This window comes from Triticum urartu, chromosome 2A (genome assembly GCF_056163025.1).
Source record: "Triticum urartu cultivar PI428250 chromosome 2A, HENAU_Tu73, whole genome shotgun sequence".
NCBI classification, from domain to species: domain Eukaryota; kingdom Viridiplantae; phylum Streptophyta; class Magnoliopsida; order Poales; family Poaceae; genus Triticum; species Triticum urartu.
Genome location: NC_141874.1, coordinates 10,202,226 through 10,220,701, shown reverse-complemented (window position 1 = coordinate 10,220,701; position 18,476 = coordinate 10,202,226). Strand labels below are relative to the sequence as shown.

Here is an 18,476-nt window from a genome sequence, read left to right as displayed (position 1 = left end):
TCGTACCTATGTCGGCAGCGATGTGTGTGGGCCGGGGTGAAAATATGTTTTGCCTTCGGGCAGGCCGGCAGTGGCGATGTTCGTGCCCTTGAAGGCGTCGTTATGGCACTCTTTGCCCATCGTGTTGCTCCAGGGGAAACCCTGATCCTCGGATCGGGCGGTGACGACACATTGGTGTCGCACCCTTCCTGAAGGCACCACTTTTGAGCTCATGCTTTGTCGTATGTGGTTTACTTCGCAGTGGCGTGTTAACGGTTGAGAACCCCGGTTGCTCTTGTAGTGGTAGGGGTGGCGTTGCTACGCACAACGCCATTGTATCCGCCTTGGGGGTGTGTGTGTGTTGGTGGGGCGTGAGTTTGTATCGAGATGTTGTTGGTTGTTGCTTTATATATAAAGCGGGGCGAAGGCATTTTTCGGTATACAACTAATTTGAGATTATTCTTATGTTCAAAATCCATAGACAAGACAGAATTATATTACATATGCACTTAATATTCATTTTATATATATGTAGTTATATCATCTTACGTGTGATAGATTTCAGAGGTTACTAGCAAAAATGCCCGTGCGTTGCCACGGGAAAAGAGATATAGCTCAAACGGCATATATGTACAAATAATTCATTTACCTCACCCCAACCCTCAGTTCATGTGTAAGTTCAACTCTGAGTTGTCGCACATGAAAAGGCATGTTGTCTCTTCTTCATCTATCGTTCGATTTTTGGCTCATCACAAATGAAATCTCCGTCATCAATCCTTCTCCCCGGTTGTAATCCACAAATATTGTACCAAATATTACTCTTCCTAACTTAGCCAGGAAGAATGTTATTGGTGATGCACAAGCATGGCTTCATCGTATTATTTTCTTATATTAATTAGTTAAACCAGCCTTTCATTTATCAACAGATAATCCTTATACTTGACACAACCAAGCAAATACATAACACACTGATAGACCAAATAATAAACTTTAATGAAGAAAACAGTGGATAGTGCCGTTGGTTAGTCATGAGAAGAAGAGGTCAAGGATATGTCATACCAAACCTAATGATGGTGAATCGCCAACCCCATTTAATACCAAATTGTTCTCATTTCATATGCAACAAAATGGTCCTTGATAAAATCTTGCACAAGGTGAAGGAAGTATGCATCAGAATCAGATAAGTTGGTCTCTTAACCATAATTAGCATTAAGTAAACATTTTCAGTAGCCAAACTGTTGACGGGAAATATATCATAATGTGTGGTTCATGCCTTGCAATACAAAAATACCACTGTCAGATCCCTCTGGCTCATATTGTCTGAATCTCCAATCAGATTACCTACTCCATGTTGCCCCGTCTTTCCCTTGAAACAGGAGCAAGCACTGGTAGAAAAAGGGCCTGTTGTCCCGGTTCGTAAGGGCCTTTTGTCCCGGTTCCTGAACCGGGACTAAAGGGTCGGTACTAATGCCCTGTCCCTTTAGTCCCAGTTCAATCCAGAACCGGGACATATGGGCCTCCACGTCGCCTGTGCGCGGAGCTCAGGCAGGAGACCCTTTGGTCCCGGTTGGTGGCACCAACCGGGACCAATAGGCATCCACGTGTCAGCATTTCTGTGGCTGGGGTTTTTGTTTTTTTTAAAGGGGGGGGGGTTGGGGGTTTTGGGGGGTTAATTTAGGTGTTTCATATATTGTGTTAGCTAGCTATAATTAATAGAGAGAAGTGTCCTCTCTTATGTCCGTGCTTGGTCGACGCTACGTACTATACATACGTATAGAGTGGACTAGACACGCTAGCTAGCTAGGAAGCAAACGAAAAAAACAGAAGATCGTCATGCATGAACATATATGCATACAGAGAGAAGTGATATCGAGCACCTCTCCTTCTCCGAGAGATTGGTCGAACAACAAGTTCTTGTATATCTATCCGACACTACCAGCTACATATATACAATAATTATCTCTTACAAATATAATCATACGGACTCATGGTCCACATAGTATTCTCCGTCTTCAGCGATCACGTGGTCAAGAAAGAATGCCGCCAATTCCTCTTGAATTGCTCGCATGCGAGCTGGTGCTAGGAGTTCATCCCGCTTCCGAAACATCTAATTTGAAGAAGGGGGTCAATACATATATATATGAATGAATGAAACTCAACACAAATGATGGTAATAAAATAAAATTGTGAATGTTGTTATTTACGTACTTCATATTGTTCGTCAGTGTAGCCCCGCTCACAGGTCGTGTGGCGGATGGACTCGCAAACATAGTATCCACAGAAATCATTCCCTTGTTCCTGCCACAACCACTTTACAAGAAATAGAGGTCAATCAAACTGATAAGCAAGAATGCCAAATGGTATTGATGAAACTAGCGCTTGAATCAATAGGAGATGCGCGGAACATGCTACTATAGTACTTACTTTCGGGTGTCTAAATTGCAGCTTCTTCGGAAGTCCTGGAGCTTTTTTGGTGAATTTTTTCCAAACCCTCCCAGACAAAGAAAACAATTACTTGATATATCAGGAAATGAACAAAGTTGTTGATATGGTGGATAATGATCGATTTAACTTACTTCTCGAGCATTTGAGTCATGTCCGCATATTCCTGGGGATCTTTTCGTCTTGAGTCTAAGACGGTTACTAGTCCTGCTCAAGCTTAATCTCTAGGAGAATATAGTGGTAACTGCACACGCATGCATAACTCATCAATTACATTACTATAACCTTGACTAATATATAAGGGAAACCGAATACGCACAAGACAGTAACACTCACCTGAAGTTGTAAGGAAAGAGTATTCACAAGTAGAAAAAGGGCCTATAGTCCCGGTTCGTAAGGGCCTTTAGTCCCGGTTCCTGAACCGGGACTAAAGTGTTGGTACTAATGCCCCGACCCTTTAGTCCCGGTTCAATCCAGAACCAGGACTGATGGGCCTCCACGTGGGCAGTGCGCAAAGCCCAGGCAGGAGACCCTTTGGTCCCGGTTGGTGGCACCAACCGGGACCAATAGGCATCCACGCGTCAGCATTTCTGTGGCTGGGGTTTTTGTTTTTTTTTGAAGGGGGGGGGTTTGGGGGTTTTGGGGGGTTAATTTAGGTGTTTCATATATTGTGTTAGCTAGCTATAATTAATAGAGAGAAGTGTCCTCTCTTATGTCCGTGCTTGGTCGACACTACGTACTATACATACGTATAGAGAGGACTAGACACGCTAGCTAGCTAGTAAGCAAACGAAGGAAACAGAAGATCGTCATGAACATATATGCATACAGAGAGAAGTGATATCGACCACCTCTCCTTCTCCGAGAGATTGGTCGAACAACAAGTTCTCGTATATCTATCTGACACTACCGGCTACATATATACAATAATTATCTCTTATAAATATAATCATACGGACTCAGGGTCCACATAGAATTCTCCGTCTTCAGGGATCACGTGGTCAAGAAAGAATGCCGCCAATTCCTTTTGAATTTCTCGCATGCGAGCCGGTGCTAGGAGTTCATCCCGCTTCCGAAACATCTAATTTAAAGAAGGGGGTCAATACATATATATATATGAATGAATGAAACTCAACACAAATGATGGTAATAAAATAAAATTGTGAATGTTGTTATTTACGTACTTCATATTGTTCGTCAGTGTAGCCCCGCTCACAGGTCGTGTGGCGGATGGACTCGCAAACGTAGTATCCACAGAAATCATTCCCTTGTTCCTGCCACAACCACTTTACAAGAAATAGAGGTTAATCAAACAGATAAGCAAGAATGCGAAAAGGTATTGATGAAACTAGCGCTTGAATGACTAGTCGATGCGCTTAAGGTGCTACTATAGTACTTACTTTCGGGTGTCTAAATTGCAGCTCCTTCGGCAGTCCCGAAGCTTTTCTGGTGAATTTTCTCCAAACCCTGCCGGACAAAGAAAACAATTACTTGATATATCAGGAAATGAACAAAGTTGCTGATATGGTGGATAATGATCGATTTAACTTACTTCTCGAGTATTTGAGTCATGTCTGCATAGTCCTGGGGATCTTTTCGTCCTGAGTCTAGGACGGTTACTAGTCCCTGCTCAAGCTTAATCTCTAGGAGAATATAGTGGAAACTGCACACGCATGGATAACTCATCAATTACATTACTATAACCTTGACTAATATATAAGGGAAACCGAATACGCACAAGACAGTAACACTCACTTGAAGTTGTAAGGAAAGAGTATTATATCTTTGTTTTCATTTATTACGAATGATCGTAGCAAGTTGGCCTCGGTAGCTGCGGAATGAAATTTAACCTGAGTTGCATCTATGAGATATGTGTTAATGAACCCAATATCACCGACTTGTCTTTTCTTCAATTCGGCGATCTTCAATCTGCATAATATAGTGAGGATGATTATAAATACATACAATGAAAGAGCTAAGCTATATAGAGAAACTTAATGACAGAAGTAGTACTACTTACAGACAGTAGCAGGCGACCGTTGTTTTATCGAGGGCCAATTGATTGAAAAACTGATAGAACTCCTCAAATGGAACAGGCAATAGTTCAATTCCAACGAGGTCATGCTCCTTTTTAACTTTCACATACAAAGTACTCCTCCCCCCAGAGTCTCTGCAGATTTTCAAGTACCAATCATGCAATCTTCGCATCATCGTTGATAGAGATCTTTTATCTTTGACGAGAGGCTTCCCGTACTCGTACCTTTGTATCTGCACGTCCATGGGTTCATAATGTACATCGTCGGGCAGGTAATCTGCAAGATTGCTATAACCGGGCACCATCCTCGGATCATTAGCGACGTTGTGGCTAGGCACCTTGAGCAGGCGGCACGATTGCTTCGCTTTTTCGCCGAGCTGGGCAATTTGTTTCCCAGCTCGTCGTTCTTTCAGCCTTTGGTCACTGACAGTACTTCCCGACCGCTCCGCTTCGGCAAATTCCTTTCCAATAATGCACTCGTAGTCTCCGCCGGTTTTGTCAGGGCAGCCAGAGTGCGCTTCACCTTCACCGGATCTACCTTCTCCTCCGGAGGTGGATGTCTCTTTGCTTTCAACCCTTGAAACCACTCATCCACTTCGGTTCGTGCAATCTCAGCGTTCTCCTCCGGGGTCCTCTCATATGGTAACTTCTCTGGAGTCTTCAGAGAAGGACCGAATCTGTATGTCCTCCAGCCTTTGGTTGTACTGCTAGACACCGACCGAGCAGACGGAGCGTTTGTCTTCTTTACTTGCTTCCGAGGCGGAGGAGAAGGACTACGACGCGCCGGAGCAGCTGGAGCGGTGGCAGGTCTCTTCCGCCCTTGCTGACGAGGCGGAGAAGGAGGAGGCTGGCTTCTCGGGCGCGTCGGCGCAGGCGGAGAAGGAGGCGGAGTGCCGCCACGCGCCGGAGAAGGAGCTGGCCGAGGGCCCTGATCGTCACTCACCGGAGGAGGAGGCGGTGGAGGAGGCGGAGTGCCCTGACTCGCCGGAGGAGGAGGAGGAGGCGGAGGCGTCCAGTTCAGAAGGTTGATGAGCTCCTTCCGCCATAGGCATGTAGTCTTCAGAGCAGACCCCAGCCGAGTCTCCCCTTCATCGGTAGGGTGGTCAAGCTGGAGGTCCTCAAATCCCTCCGTTATTTCATCCACCATCACCCTAGCATATCCTTTTGGAATTGGCCGGTAGTGAAAAGTTGCGCCGGGTTCAGTAGGATAAACAGAGCCAACAGCTGCCTTGACCTTCAAATTCATCCATTGCGTCATAAGGTGGCAATTTTGAGACTCCGTGATAGCATCCACGGGATAGCTGGCAGGAGCCGTCAAGGCATGCTCCGGCTGAAGCAGCTCGGTGGAAGCCACGCTGCTTCTGCGCTGAGATGGCGGGGTCGCTTCGGGGGAGGCTTCGGCAGTACGTTTGCTGCGATTTGCTTCTCGTTCCTCTATCGCGTCTACCCTTGCTTGCAGCGCCTGCATTTGGGTCTGCTGCACTTTTTTCCTCCTCCCATCGGATTTGTAACCGCCTGCGTCCGGAAACCCAACCTTCCACGGAATGGAGCCTGGCGTGCCTCGTGTCCGTCCAGGGTGCTCAGGATTCCCGAGGGCCATTGTGAGCTCGTCGTTCTCTCTGTCTGGAAAGAACGTCCCTTCCTGCGCTGCTTTGATATACTGCTTAAGCTTCCTGACTGGTATGTCCATTTGATCGTTCGTCCAAATGCACTTCCCTGTTACAGGGTCCAAGGTTCCGCCAACCCCGAAGAACCAAGTCCAGCAACGGTCTGGCCAGTTAATTGTCTCTGGTTCGATCCCTTTTGTCAACCAGATCATTCTCAGTCTTGGACCACTTAGGCCGGGCTACGAGGTAGCCACCTGACCCCGTGCGATGGTGAAGCTTCTTCTTCGCAGCATTTTGCTTGTTTGTCACCGACATCTTCTTACTCTTTTCCGATGTCTTGTGGGCCACAAATGCGGGCCAGTGATCTCTGATCTTCTCATATCTGCCCTTGAATTCTGGTGTCTCATTATTTTCGACAAACTTATTCAGCTCTTTCTTCCACCGCCTGAATAGTTCTGCCATCCTCTTAAGAGCAAAAGACTTGATTAATTTCTCTTTAACGGGGTTCTCTGGATTATCCTCTGGCGGTAGGGTGAAATTTGACTTCAGCTCAGTCCAAAGATCATTTTTCTACATATCATTGACATAAGACTCCTCAGGGTCTTGTGTAGCCGGCTTAAACCATTGCTGGATGCTTATCGGGATCTTGTCCCTAACCAGAACCCCGCACTGAGCAACAAATGCGCTCTTTGTCCGGAGGGGTTCAATCGGTTGGCCGTCGGGCGCGATTGCTATGATCTCAAACTTTTCATCCGAGCTCAACTTTTTCTTCGGGCCTCGTGTCTTTACCGAAGTTGTGCTCGATCCAGAGGGCTAGAAAAAAGAACAAAGACTTGATTAATATGTGTAGATACCAAAACAATGAATGCATCAGTCAGCTAGTCAGCATAGGCTTAACTAATATATATACCTGGCCGGACTCGTTTCGGTCACCGGAGCCGTCATCACGGTCTCCTTCTTGCACCGGCATTGGGTCACCGGAGCCGTCCTCATGTTCTTCTTCTTGCACCGGCATTAGGTCACCATAGCCAGCTTGTTCACCCTCTCCTTCCAGACCATCGGTTTCGTTGAGAAACAACGAGATGGCATCACTTCCTTCTGCGATTATGTCCCTCAACAACGCTTCTTTTGTTGCTTCGTCTAGGGCGGTGTCCATAGTTTCTACAAATATTTACAACATGGCAAATATTATTCAAACATGACAGATGGATATATTAGTGCCAAACGTAGAACTAGCTACCTAATCATAGTAAGCTATCGGGAGGGGGTATATATCGACAACGACGACACTACATCTATGTCCCTCGACGACCCTCGTTCCCGATAAAAAAAGAGGAAGAAGAAGAAAAAAAGAGGAGAAGAAAGAATAGAGGAGAAGAACTCCTCTATTCTTTCTTCTCCTCTTTTTTTTCTTCTTCCTCTTCTTTTTTTATCCTCTTCTTCCTCTCATGTTCGAGAGGATCGCCGAGGGGGAGAAGATCTAAAATTGTAACTTTCTATATAAAACTTCCCTATCGGGAGGGGGAGAAGATCTAAAATTGTAACTTTCTATATAAAACTTCCCTATCGGGAGGGGGAGAAGATCGAAGAAAAAAAAGAAGAAAAAAAGAGGAGAAGAAGAAAGGAATAGAGGAGAAGAAGAAAAAATAAAAAATAAATTCTATTTTTTCTTCTTCTCCTCTATTCCTTTCTTCTTCTCCTCTTCCTTTTCTTCCTCTCCTCTTCTTCTCCTTTTTCCTCTTCTTATTTTCCTTTTTCCTCTCCTAAATATATAAAACTTTTCTAAAAATGAAAGTAACCTAAAATGTACTAAATCAGAGAACATATATAGATAATCCTTTTCTAAATATTTAAACCTAACTTTTGCATATATGAACATATATACACAGAGAACATGAAAACATATATACATTTTTATAAAAAAGAAAAATACAAAATACAAACATATATATGAAAAAAAATCTGAAAAGAAGCAATATACACAATACATATATACATAATCTACACAAAGAGGCAATATACACAAGCATATATAATATATAAAAAAACAGGGGAGGGGCACCGGCCGGACCAACGGGCAGGGCGACGACAACGGGCGGGCCGAGGCGACGGTTACGGGCGGGGCGGGGCGACGGCGACGGGTGGGGCGGGGTGACGGAGACGAGCGGGGCAGGGGCGACGGTGCGGGGGAGGCCGGCGACGCGGCGCGGGGCGACGAGGAGGGGGCCGGCGATGGCGCACGCAGCGACGAGGAAGAGGCCGGCGACGGCGCAAGCAGCGACGGGGACAAGGCCTGCGGCGGCGCGGGGCGACGACGGGCTCGGGGCGGCGACGACGATGACAAACGGCCTGGGGGCGTCGGGGGCGAATGGGAGCGGTTGGCGAAATTTTCACAGTGCTACCATATATACCCAGAGCAATGGTCCCGGTTCTTGGCACGAACCGTGACCAATGCCCCCCTTTGGTCCCGGTTGGTGCCACCAACCGGGACCAAAGGCCTCTTTTCAGCAGCCCAAAGGGCGGGAAGCGGCAGCCTTTGGTCCCGGTTGGTGGCACCAACCGGGACTAAAGGGGGGCATTGGTCACGGTTGGTGCCACGAATCAGGACCAATGCCCCCTTTAGTCCCGGTTGGTGCCACCAACCGGGACCAAAGGCCTGTGCTGCCCCGAACCCAAATATTTAGTCCCACCTCGCTAGTTGAGAGGGAGGCGCACCTCTTTATAAGGTGCGGTGCGCCTTCCCTCTCGAGCTCCTCTCTGAAGCAGGCTTTCGGGCCTAACACTGCAATCTGTGCATGTGGGCCTACTGGGCCTCCCGCGGGCCTGAATCCTGGCCCATGGTAGGGTTTCTAGTCGTATTCAGACCGTGGGGGTCCAGTAGGTGGCACTTTTTTTGTTTTTTTTGTTTCTACTTACAACTAAATACTTATAGTTTTGTAGTGATTTCTTTTTTATTTTAGGTCACAAAAATTATAAACTTTCTGTTAGTGCCATTAGTTTTAAAATTTGAATAGTTTAAATTTGATTTTTTTTCAATTTCTGTGAATCACTAGTTTATGAATAACTTTACTATAAAAATTGATTTTTGAGTCAATCTTTTTCCTGCTATTTAATATTACTGTGTTTTATCATTATACTCAATTTTGTAATTTTAGTTAGTCATAACAAATATTATAGGGGTGAGCCCTATTTTTTCCAGTTTTTTTGTTTTGTTTTCTGCATTATTTATTTCCTTTTGTTTTTTGCTTTATTTTTTAATTCTTTTTGCTTTTAGTTTTAGAAAAAATATAAACTTTCTGTTAGTGCCATTAGTTTTCAAATTTGAAAACACTTTTTTAGTTTTTTTGTTTTCTTTGTTGCTTTATTTATTTTATTTTGTTTCTACTTACAACAAAATACTTATTGTTGCTATTTTTATTTTTTTCCAGTTTTTTTGTTTTTTTTTCTGTATTATTTATTTTGTTTTGTTTTTTGCTTTATTTTTTAATTATTTTTGCTTTTAGGTCAGCAAAATTATAAACTTTCTGTTAGTGCCATTAGTTTTCAAATTTGACTAGTTAAAATTTGAATTCTTTGTAAATTGTTTGAATCACAAGTTTGTGATTAACTTACTAAAAAAATGAGAATAGATGCACTGATAGAGAAAATTCAACCTAAATTCCTAGTAAATTTCTATGAATTTCAGAGAAATTCACTATGAATTTAGGTTAAACTTTTCTCTATTAGGGCATCTATTTTCACTTTGAGAGGAGCTCAACAAGGCAGAGAGGGAAGGGCTTATAAACCAGTGTGAGCCCCCTTCGGTTGGCGAGGTGGGACTAAACTCGGCCCGCAACGAGGACCAACCCTTTAGTCCCGGTTTGTGGCACAAATCGGGACTAATGGTCATGGGCCAGGGGCGAGGAGCAAAATTATAAACTTTCTGTTAGTGCCATTAGTTTTAGAAAGTTGAAAGTTGAAAGTTGGCATGGGCCAGGGACTAATGGTCATGGTATTATGAGGGCCGAACCATAAGACATGAAAGCATTTCAAATGAACTCTGAAAAAGTTGAAAGTTGGGATGGTATCATAATTTCACCCACATAGCATGTGCATGTACAAAACGGACAATGGTAGCATGTTCGTGTGTTACAAAGTTGCGGGAGAAAGTCTACACTTTTTCTTCGCTTGTGTCATTTGCTTATTGCGCCGTAACCATGGATAATCTTCATTGTTTATCAGGATGCTTGGGTCAGCCTTGACATTCAAGGGAGGAATTTCATGAAACTTTTCATAATCTTCAAACATGTCTGTCTTGCCGTCCACTCCCAGGATGTCCCTTTTTCCTGAAAGAACTATGTGGCGCTTTGGCTCATCGTATGATGTATTCGCTCCCTTATCTTTTCTTTTTCTCGGTTTGGTAGACATGTCCTTCACATAGATAACCTGTGCCACATCATTGGCTAGGACGAACGGTTCGTCAATGTACCCAAGACTTTTTAGATCCGCTGTTGTCATTCCGTACTGTGGGTCTGCCTGTACCCCGCCGCCTAACAGATTGACCCATTTGCACTTAAACAAAGGGACCTTAAAATCAGGTCCGTAGTCAAGTTCCCATATGTCCACTATGTAACCATAATATGTATCCTTTCCGCTCTCGGTTGCTGCTTCAAAGCGGACACTGTTGTTTTGGTTGGTGCTCTTTTGATCTTGGGCGATCGTGTAAAATGTATTCCCATTTATCTCGTATCCTTTGTAAGTCAATACAGCCAAAGATAGTCCCCTGGACAACAAGTACAACTCATCACAAACAGTGTTGTCACCTCTGAGACGTGTTTCCAACCAACTGCTGAAAGTCCTGATGTGTTCACATGTAATCCAGTCGTCGCACTGCTCCGGGTGTTTGGAGCGCAGACTGTTCTTGTGTTCATCGACATACGGGGTCACCAAGGTAGAGTTCTGTACAACTGTGTAGTGTGCTTGAGACCAAGAATATCCGTCCCTGCATATTATTGAGTCTCTTCCAAGAGTGCCTTTTCCAGTCAGTCTCCCCTCATACCGCGATTTAGGGAGACCTATCTTGTTAAGGCCAGGAATGAAGTCAACACAAAACCCGATAACATCCTCTGTTTGATGGCCCATGGAGATTCTTCCTTCTGGCCTAGCGCGGTTACGGACATATTTCTTTAGGACTCCCATGAACCTCTCAAAGGAGAACATATTGTGTAGAAATACGGGCCCCAGGATGACAATCTCGTCGACTAGATGAACTAGGACGTGCGTCATGATATTGAAGAAGGATGGTGGGAACACCAGCTCAAAACTGACAAGACATTGTGCCACATCACTCCTTAGCCTTGGTACGATTTCTGGATCGATCACCTTCTGAGAGATTGCATTGAGGAATGCACATAGCTTCACAATGGCTAATCGGACGTTTTCCGGTAGAAGCCCCCTCAATGCAACCGGAAGCAGTTGCGTCATAATCACGTGGCAGTCATGAGACTTTAGGTTCTGAAACTTTTTCTCTGGCATATTTATTATTCCCTTTATATTCGACGAGAAGCCAGTCGTGACCTTCATACTGAGCAGGCATTCAAAGAAGATTTCTTTCTCTTCTTTCATAAGAGCGTAGCTGGCAGGACCTTTATACTGCTTCGGAGGCATGCCGTCTTTTTCGTGCAAACGTTGCAGGTCCTCTCGTGCCTCGGGTGTATCTTTTGTCTTCCCATACATGCCCAAGAAGCCTAGCAGGTTCACACAAAGGTTCTTCGTCACGTGCATCACGTCGATTGAGGAGCGGACCTCTAGGTCTTTCCAGTAGGGTAGGTCCCAAAATATAGATTTCTTCTTCCACATGGGTGCGTGTCCCTCAGCGTCATTCGGAACAGCTAGTCCACCGGGACCCTTTCCAAAGATTACGTAGTGTAAATCATTGACCATAGCAAGGACGTGAACACCGGTGCGCATGGCGGGCTTCTTCCGGTGATCTGCCTCGCCTTTGAAATGCTTGCCTTTCTTTCGACATTGATGGTTGGTCGGAAGAAATCGACGATGAGCCAGGTACACATTCTTCCTGCATTTATCCAGGTATATAATTTCAGTGTCATCTAAACAGTGCGTGCATGTGTGGTATCCTTTGTTTGTCTGTCCTGAAAGGTTACTGAGAGCGGGCCAATCGTTGATGGTCACGAATAGCAACGCCTTAAGGTTAAATTCCTCCTGTCTGTGCTCATCCCACGTACGTACACCGTTTCCATTCCACAGCTGTAAAAGTTCTTCAACTAATGGCCTTAGGTACACATCAATGTCGTTGCCGGGTTGATTAGGACCTTGGATGAGAACTGGCATCATAATGAACTTCCGCTCCATGCACATCCAAGGAGGAAGGTTATACATACATAGAGTCACGGGCCAGGTGCTGTGATTGCTGCTCTGCTCCCCAAAAGGATTAATGCCATCCGCGCTTAAAGCAAACCATACATTCCTTGGGTCCTTTGCAAACTCATCCCAGTAATTTTTCTCGATTTTTCTCCATTGCGACCCGTCAGCGGGTGCTCTCAACTTCCCATCTTTCTTTCGGTTCTCACTGTGCCATCGCATCAACTTGGCATGCTCTTCGTTTCTGAACAGACGTTTCAACTCTGGTATTATGGGAGCATACCACATCACCTTCGCATGAACCCTCTTCCTCGGGGGCTCGCCGTCAACATCACCAGGGTCATCTCGTCTGATCTTATACCGCCATGCACCGCATACCGGGCATGCATTCAGATCCTTGTATGCACCGCGGTAGAGGATGCAGTCATTAGGGCATGCATGTATCTTCTCCACCTCTAATCCTAGAGGGCATACGACCTTCTTTGCTGCGTATGTACTGTCAGGCAATTCGTTATCCTTTGGAAGCTTCTTCTTCAATATTTTCAGTAGCTTCTCAAATCCTTTGTCAGCCACAGCATTCTCTGCCTTCCACTGCAGCAATTCTAGTACGGTACCGAGCTTTGTGTTGCCATCTTCGCAATTGGGGTACAACCCTTTTCTGTGATCCTCTAACATGCGATCGAACTTCAGATTCTCCTTGTGACTTTCACATTGCGTCCTTGCATCGACAATGACCCGGCGGAGATCATCATCATCGGGCACATCGTCTGGTTCCTCTTGATCTTCAGCGGCTTCACCCGTTGCAGCATCATTGGGCACATCGTCTGGTTCCCCTTGATCTTCACCAGCTCCCCCCGTTGCAGCATCACCGTATTCAGGGGCCACATAGTTGTCATCGTACTCTTCTTCTTCGTCGTCTTCCATCATAACCCCTATTTCTCCGTGCCTCGTCCAAACATTATAGTGTGGCATGAAACCCTTGTAAAGCAGGTGGGAGTGAAGGATTTTCCGGTTAGAGTAAGACCTCGTATTCCCACATTCAGTGCATGGACAACACATAAAACCATTCTGCTTGTTTGCCTCAGCCGCATCAAGAAACTCATGCACGCCCTTAATGTACTCGCAGGTGTGTCTGTCACCGTACATCCATTGCCGGTTCATCTGCGTGCATTATATATAATTAAGTGCCCAAATTAATAGAAGTTCATCATCACATTAAAACCAAAGTGCATACATAGTTCTCATCTAACAACATATAGCTCTCCAGAGCATCTAATTAATTAAACCTTACATTGAAACTATGTAAAACATTTCAATGCGAAAACAAATACGATCATAATCGCAACCAAGGTAACAATTGATCCAACGACATAATGATACCAAGCCTCGGTATGAATGGCTTATTTTCTAATCTTTCTAATCTTCAAGCGAATTGCATCCATCTTGGTCTTGTGATCATCGAGGACATCCGCAACATGCAACTTCAATATCATCTTCTCCTCCTTAATTTTTTTTATTTTTTCCTTCAACAAATTGTTTTCTACTTCAACTAAATTTAACCTCTCAACAATAGGGTCGGTTGGCATTTCCAATTCACATACATCCTACATAAATAAAATCTATGTCACGTTGGTCGGCATAATTTTCATAAACAATAAATGAACCAATAGTTATAAAGATAATATATATACCACATCCGAATCATAGACAGGACGAGGGCCGACGGGGGCGGATACCAAAACCATCGCACTATATAAGATGCAATAATAAAAGTAAGGAAATAATACAAGTATCTATGTAAATATACAAGTAAGAATATTTTTCCTTTCAAATAGAAGATAAAAACAAGAGGCTCACCACGGTGGTGCCGGCGATGAGCTCGGCGCGGGTGATCGACGGCGGTGAAGACGGGGACGGGGCGTGACAGACCGCTAAACCTAGACAAATATTGTGGAAAATGGAGTTTGGAGGTCGAGCTTGGAAAGGAGAAAGCTTAAGTAGTGTGGCTCGGGCATTCCATTGAACACCTTGTGTGCATAGGCGGTGAGCTAGAGCACCACCAAGCCCTCTCCCCCTTGGCCAGAAAAAAACAGAGCAGTCTGCTCTGCTCTCACGCGAGGGGGTATATATAGGCACTTCATTGGTCCCGGTTGGTGGCATGAACCGGGACTACAGGTGAGCCTTTGGTCTCGGTTCAAGCCACCAACCGGGACCAATGATGGTGGGCCAGAAGCGAGGTCCATTGGTCCCGGTTCATCCCACCAACCGGGACCAAAAGGTCCAGATGAACCGGGACCAATGGCCCACATGGGCCGGCCGGCCCCCTGGGCTCACGAACCGGGACCAATGCCTCCATTGGTCCCGGTTCTAGACTGAATCGGGACTAATGAGCTGACCCGGCCTGAACCAAAGCCTGTTTTCTACTAGTGAAGCAGCTGTTGTCGTCGTTTGCGATGGACATCACCGTCGCAAGACATTGAAAGCAGTACTGCACGGATGAACGTGTGATCGTGGTGGATGCGTGGAGCAGATGTGCTGGTGTTCCATCGTTGGGGCGGCAAGGATCTCAAGGCCCCAGGTACATCAAGACGGCCTCCTCATCAGTAGCCTCAATGGCGTCGAGGTGGGGTCGAAGCGTGGCAACGGGACCAAAGGCGAGGGGCGGTGGGGGAGAAGCCGAGGCGGCGAAGGGCCTTGAGGGGCGACGATGTGTGCGGGTGCTCGGCCCCAGCGGCATCATCAACGGTCGCGGGCGGGCGCTCGGTCCCAGCGGCGTCGTGAACGGTCGAGGGCGGGCGGCGGAACCTGCAGCACATGACGCCAAGCATGGAGCTGGCCTCTCTGGAGATGATGCAGGCGAGGTCAGGGCTGTTTCCGGGGAGGGTGCGCCTAGGGTTAGGAGATGCACGGGACAGGGAGTGGCCGTCGTGGATTGTTGACCGCGGTCACAGGTGGCGGAGAGGAGCAGATCCGGGGCTGGGAGAAGCAGCATGTGTTGCTGCGTGCGTATGCCCGTGATAGTGCCATGGTAAGAACTCAGTGGTGGAAAAAGGAACGGCCACGGGTTGCTCCTCCTCGTGCGGCAGCATCTTTGAATCGAAGCTAATCTGTCGGTGGATCCCCATCTCTGCTATGCTCCGGGTCTCTTTTTTCAAGTAAAAAAAAGGGCAACTGAAGGTGTGGACGGACGGGTAGGGGTATGAGCACCGCCGGGGTAGGCAGTGCGCGGCGGCGGGGCGGGGACCGGCGGCGCGCGGTCGAGTAGTAGGAGTGGCGTTGCGCTGGAGGTTGAAGATGGCGAGGTAGGGTTGTGGGTAGTGCGCACGGGTGGGTTCTTTTTTTTTCTTTTCTATCGGTCGTATCGGTTCAGGATCATTAGGACTACGGGTTTAATTGTCAGAAAATACATGGACCTTTGTGTAAAAACGTCGCTATGGTGATCCCGAAGATTGAATCCGTGCTTTATTATTAATTAAGGAGAGATAATTCGGAAGATAGTTTAGCCTGTACAGACGATGAGATGAACATGGTGGCATGTTTGTCTCTAGTTTTGGTAATTTAATAGTTAAGTCACATCCTTATTTTATTTTAGCCATTTAGCTTACATCCAACCGTGGCGACAAGTTGAATGATGTGAGTTAATCTGGTGTACTGAAAGAGTCTCCAATCAATCAATCAATAAATAAATATTCATATAACATATGTATAGATATGGAGAGGAGCTAGCTCCTTACGATGTTTAGACATCTGTTTATTTTTCTTTAGTACGTGGGCCAGTTGGAGCCTAGCTAGCACATCGTCCTATTAATACCCTCTGAAACGAGCTAGATGCACCAAGAGCAAGAGTGTCTCCCAACACAAATCTCAGCACATCTATTCAGTACATCCTATTGCACAACTTTCCATCTATATATCCTACTTCATAGCATCCGTACAGCTAGCTCATGCAGAATGAGTTCGCAAACAATGTACGGATTCTCAAGTCTTACGACTTTTGCTACGCTGGTCATTACCATGGCCACCGTACTTGTGTTTTTTGCACTGAAAAATAGAAAAGTTTTACTGTCCGTCAAAAGTGAGCAACACCAGCTCCCACCCGGGCCTCCCACGCTGCCCTTCATCGGCAACATTCACCAGATGATGTGGAACAAGCCGGCTGTATTCCAGTGGATCCATCGCCTGCTCCAGGAGATGGACACAGACATCATGTGCCTCCGTCTCGGAGCCATTCATGTCGTCGCCGTGACATGCCCGGAGATAGCATGCGAGGTGCTGCGGAAGAAGGATGAGGTGCTGGCCTCCCGTCCGGCAACCTTTGCATCGGGTTCGTTCAGCTTCGGGTACAAGGGCACCATCGTGACACCACATGGAGTGCAGTGGAAGAAGATGAGGCGCGTCCTCACCTCGGAGATCCTCACCGCGTCCATGGAGCAGAAACTCCATCATCTCCGGCAGGAGGAGTGTGACCACCTCGTGACGTACATCAACAACACCTGCATGTCATGTCCAAACAGCCTAGTCGACGTGCGACATGTTGCCCAACATTTCTGTGGTAACATGATAAGAAGGCTCGTGTTGGGTAAGAGATACTTTGGCAGCGAGCTGCCGGGTTCGTCAGCTAGCGGACCCGGACATGATGAGATGGCACATGTCGCCGCTCTCTTCACGCTCCTCAACTATCTCTACAACTTCTGCGTGTCCGACTACTTCCCAGCTCTCGTAGGGCTTGATTTGGAGGGCCATGAGAAGGTTTCCAATGATGTCATGGGAATACTCAACCGGTTTCATGACCCCATCATTGAGAAGAGGATCATCGAAAGGTCGAATCTTCGGAATGGTGGTGAAAGCAAAGAGGCCAGAGACTTTCTGGACGTCCTGGTTTATCTAGATGATGCAGATGGCCAACCATTGTTGTCCGTGGATGATATCCGGGCACAGATAGTGGTTAGTGCGCATTTCAACCTCTATCACTATTCAGTAATCCAACAAACAACCATGCATGCATTCGTGAAGTGCAAGAAGAATTTGATCCCCCATTTTTCTTTTGATAGAAAACTGACCTTTTTTTTTCCTATATCGATGTAGGAAATGATGTATGCAACAATCGACAACCCATCAAATGCTGTCGAGTGGGCGCTCGCTGAGATGGTGAACAAGCCAGAGGTGATGAAAAAAGCAACTGATGAAATCAACGCCGTTGTCGGTAAAGATAAACTAGTCCAGGAGTCTGACATTCCACGACTAAACTATCTCAAGTCATGCATCCGAGAGGCTTTCCGCATACACCCATACCATGCTTTTAGCCCACCCCATGTCGCCATGGTAGACACCACTATCGCTGGCTACACCATCCCTAAGGATAGCAATGTCATTTTAAGCCGGATGGGACTCGGTCGGAACCCCAAGATCTGGAACGAACCACTTGATTTTCAGCCCGAGAGGCATTTGAATACCGCAAATGTGCTCCTCAGTGAACCAGGACTGCGTTTTATTTCATTTAGTAGTGGGAGGAGGGGTTGTCCCGGAATTTCACTTGGTACCTCAGTCACAGTGATGTTGTTTGCGAGGATGTTGCAGGGATTCACCTGGACGAAGCCCCCTGGAGTTGACAGAATCAGTCTCCAAGAAAGCAATACCGGCGCCCTTGCCTTAGCTGAACCCCTGATTCTGCAAGCTAAACCACGGCTGGCCGCACATCTCTATGAGAAAATTTAATAGAGTTAATGCATGTTTTAACCAATTATCAGGAATATATATCCTAATAAGAATTTTGTAGATCCCATGTCCTCAGTGGTCGTGCCTTCCTCGGTTCTTCAAAAAACAAAAGGGAACAACGTGTGTCTGTAGAAATAAAGCAATGACAATGCTAATGTAATGTGTGTTGTTGGGCTGTGTGCACTGTTTGTGTGGGCAGAAGCAGCAAAATTTGTTATTTTATTGTATTGTCGAACTAAATCTATTGTATGCACTTAGCATTATGATACTCTGCAAACAGTTCATGGAATTATAAAATTATTTGTCGCCTACCACCTTCGCATCATAAATGTACAAAG

General features: G+C 46.0%; 1 protein-coding gene across 1 annotated transcript; it reads left to right on the top strand.

Annotated features, from left to right (window-relative positions):
• The first annotated feature begins 16,413 nt into the window (after positions 1-16,413).
• On the top strand, positions 16,414-18,138 carry LOC125541560 (tyrosine N-monooxygenase-like). The gene is made up of 2 exons (XM_048704936.2): positions 16,414-17,367; positions 17,509-18,138. The coding sequence occupies exons 1-2, from the start codon at positions 16,438-16,440 to the stop codon at positions 18,136-18,138; spliced, it is 1,560 nt and encodes a 519-aa protein (XP_048560893.2). The 5' UTR covers positions 16,414-16,437.
• Positions 18,139-18,476: the final 338 nt, after the last annotated feature.

Bases quoted from the DNA above. Each gene is read 5' to 3' on its own strand.
- LOC125541560 (XM_048704936.2), top strand. From the start codon at position 16,438: ATGGCCACCGTACTTGTGTTTTTTGCACTGAAAAATAGAAAAGTTTTA. The intron at 17,368-17,508 runs GTTAGTGCGCAT...ATATCGATGTAG, and splicing joins ATATCCGGGCACAGATAGTG to GAAATGATGTATGCAACAAT.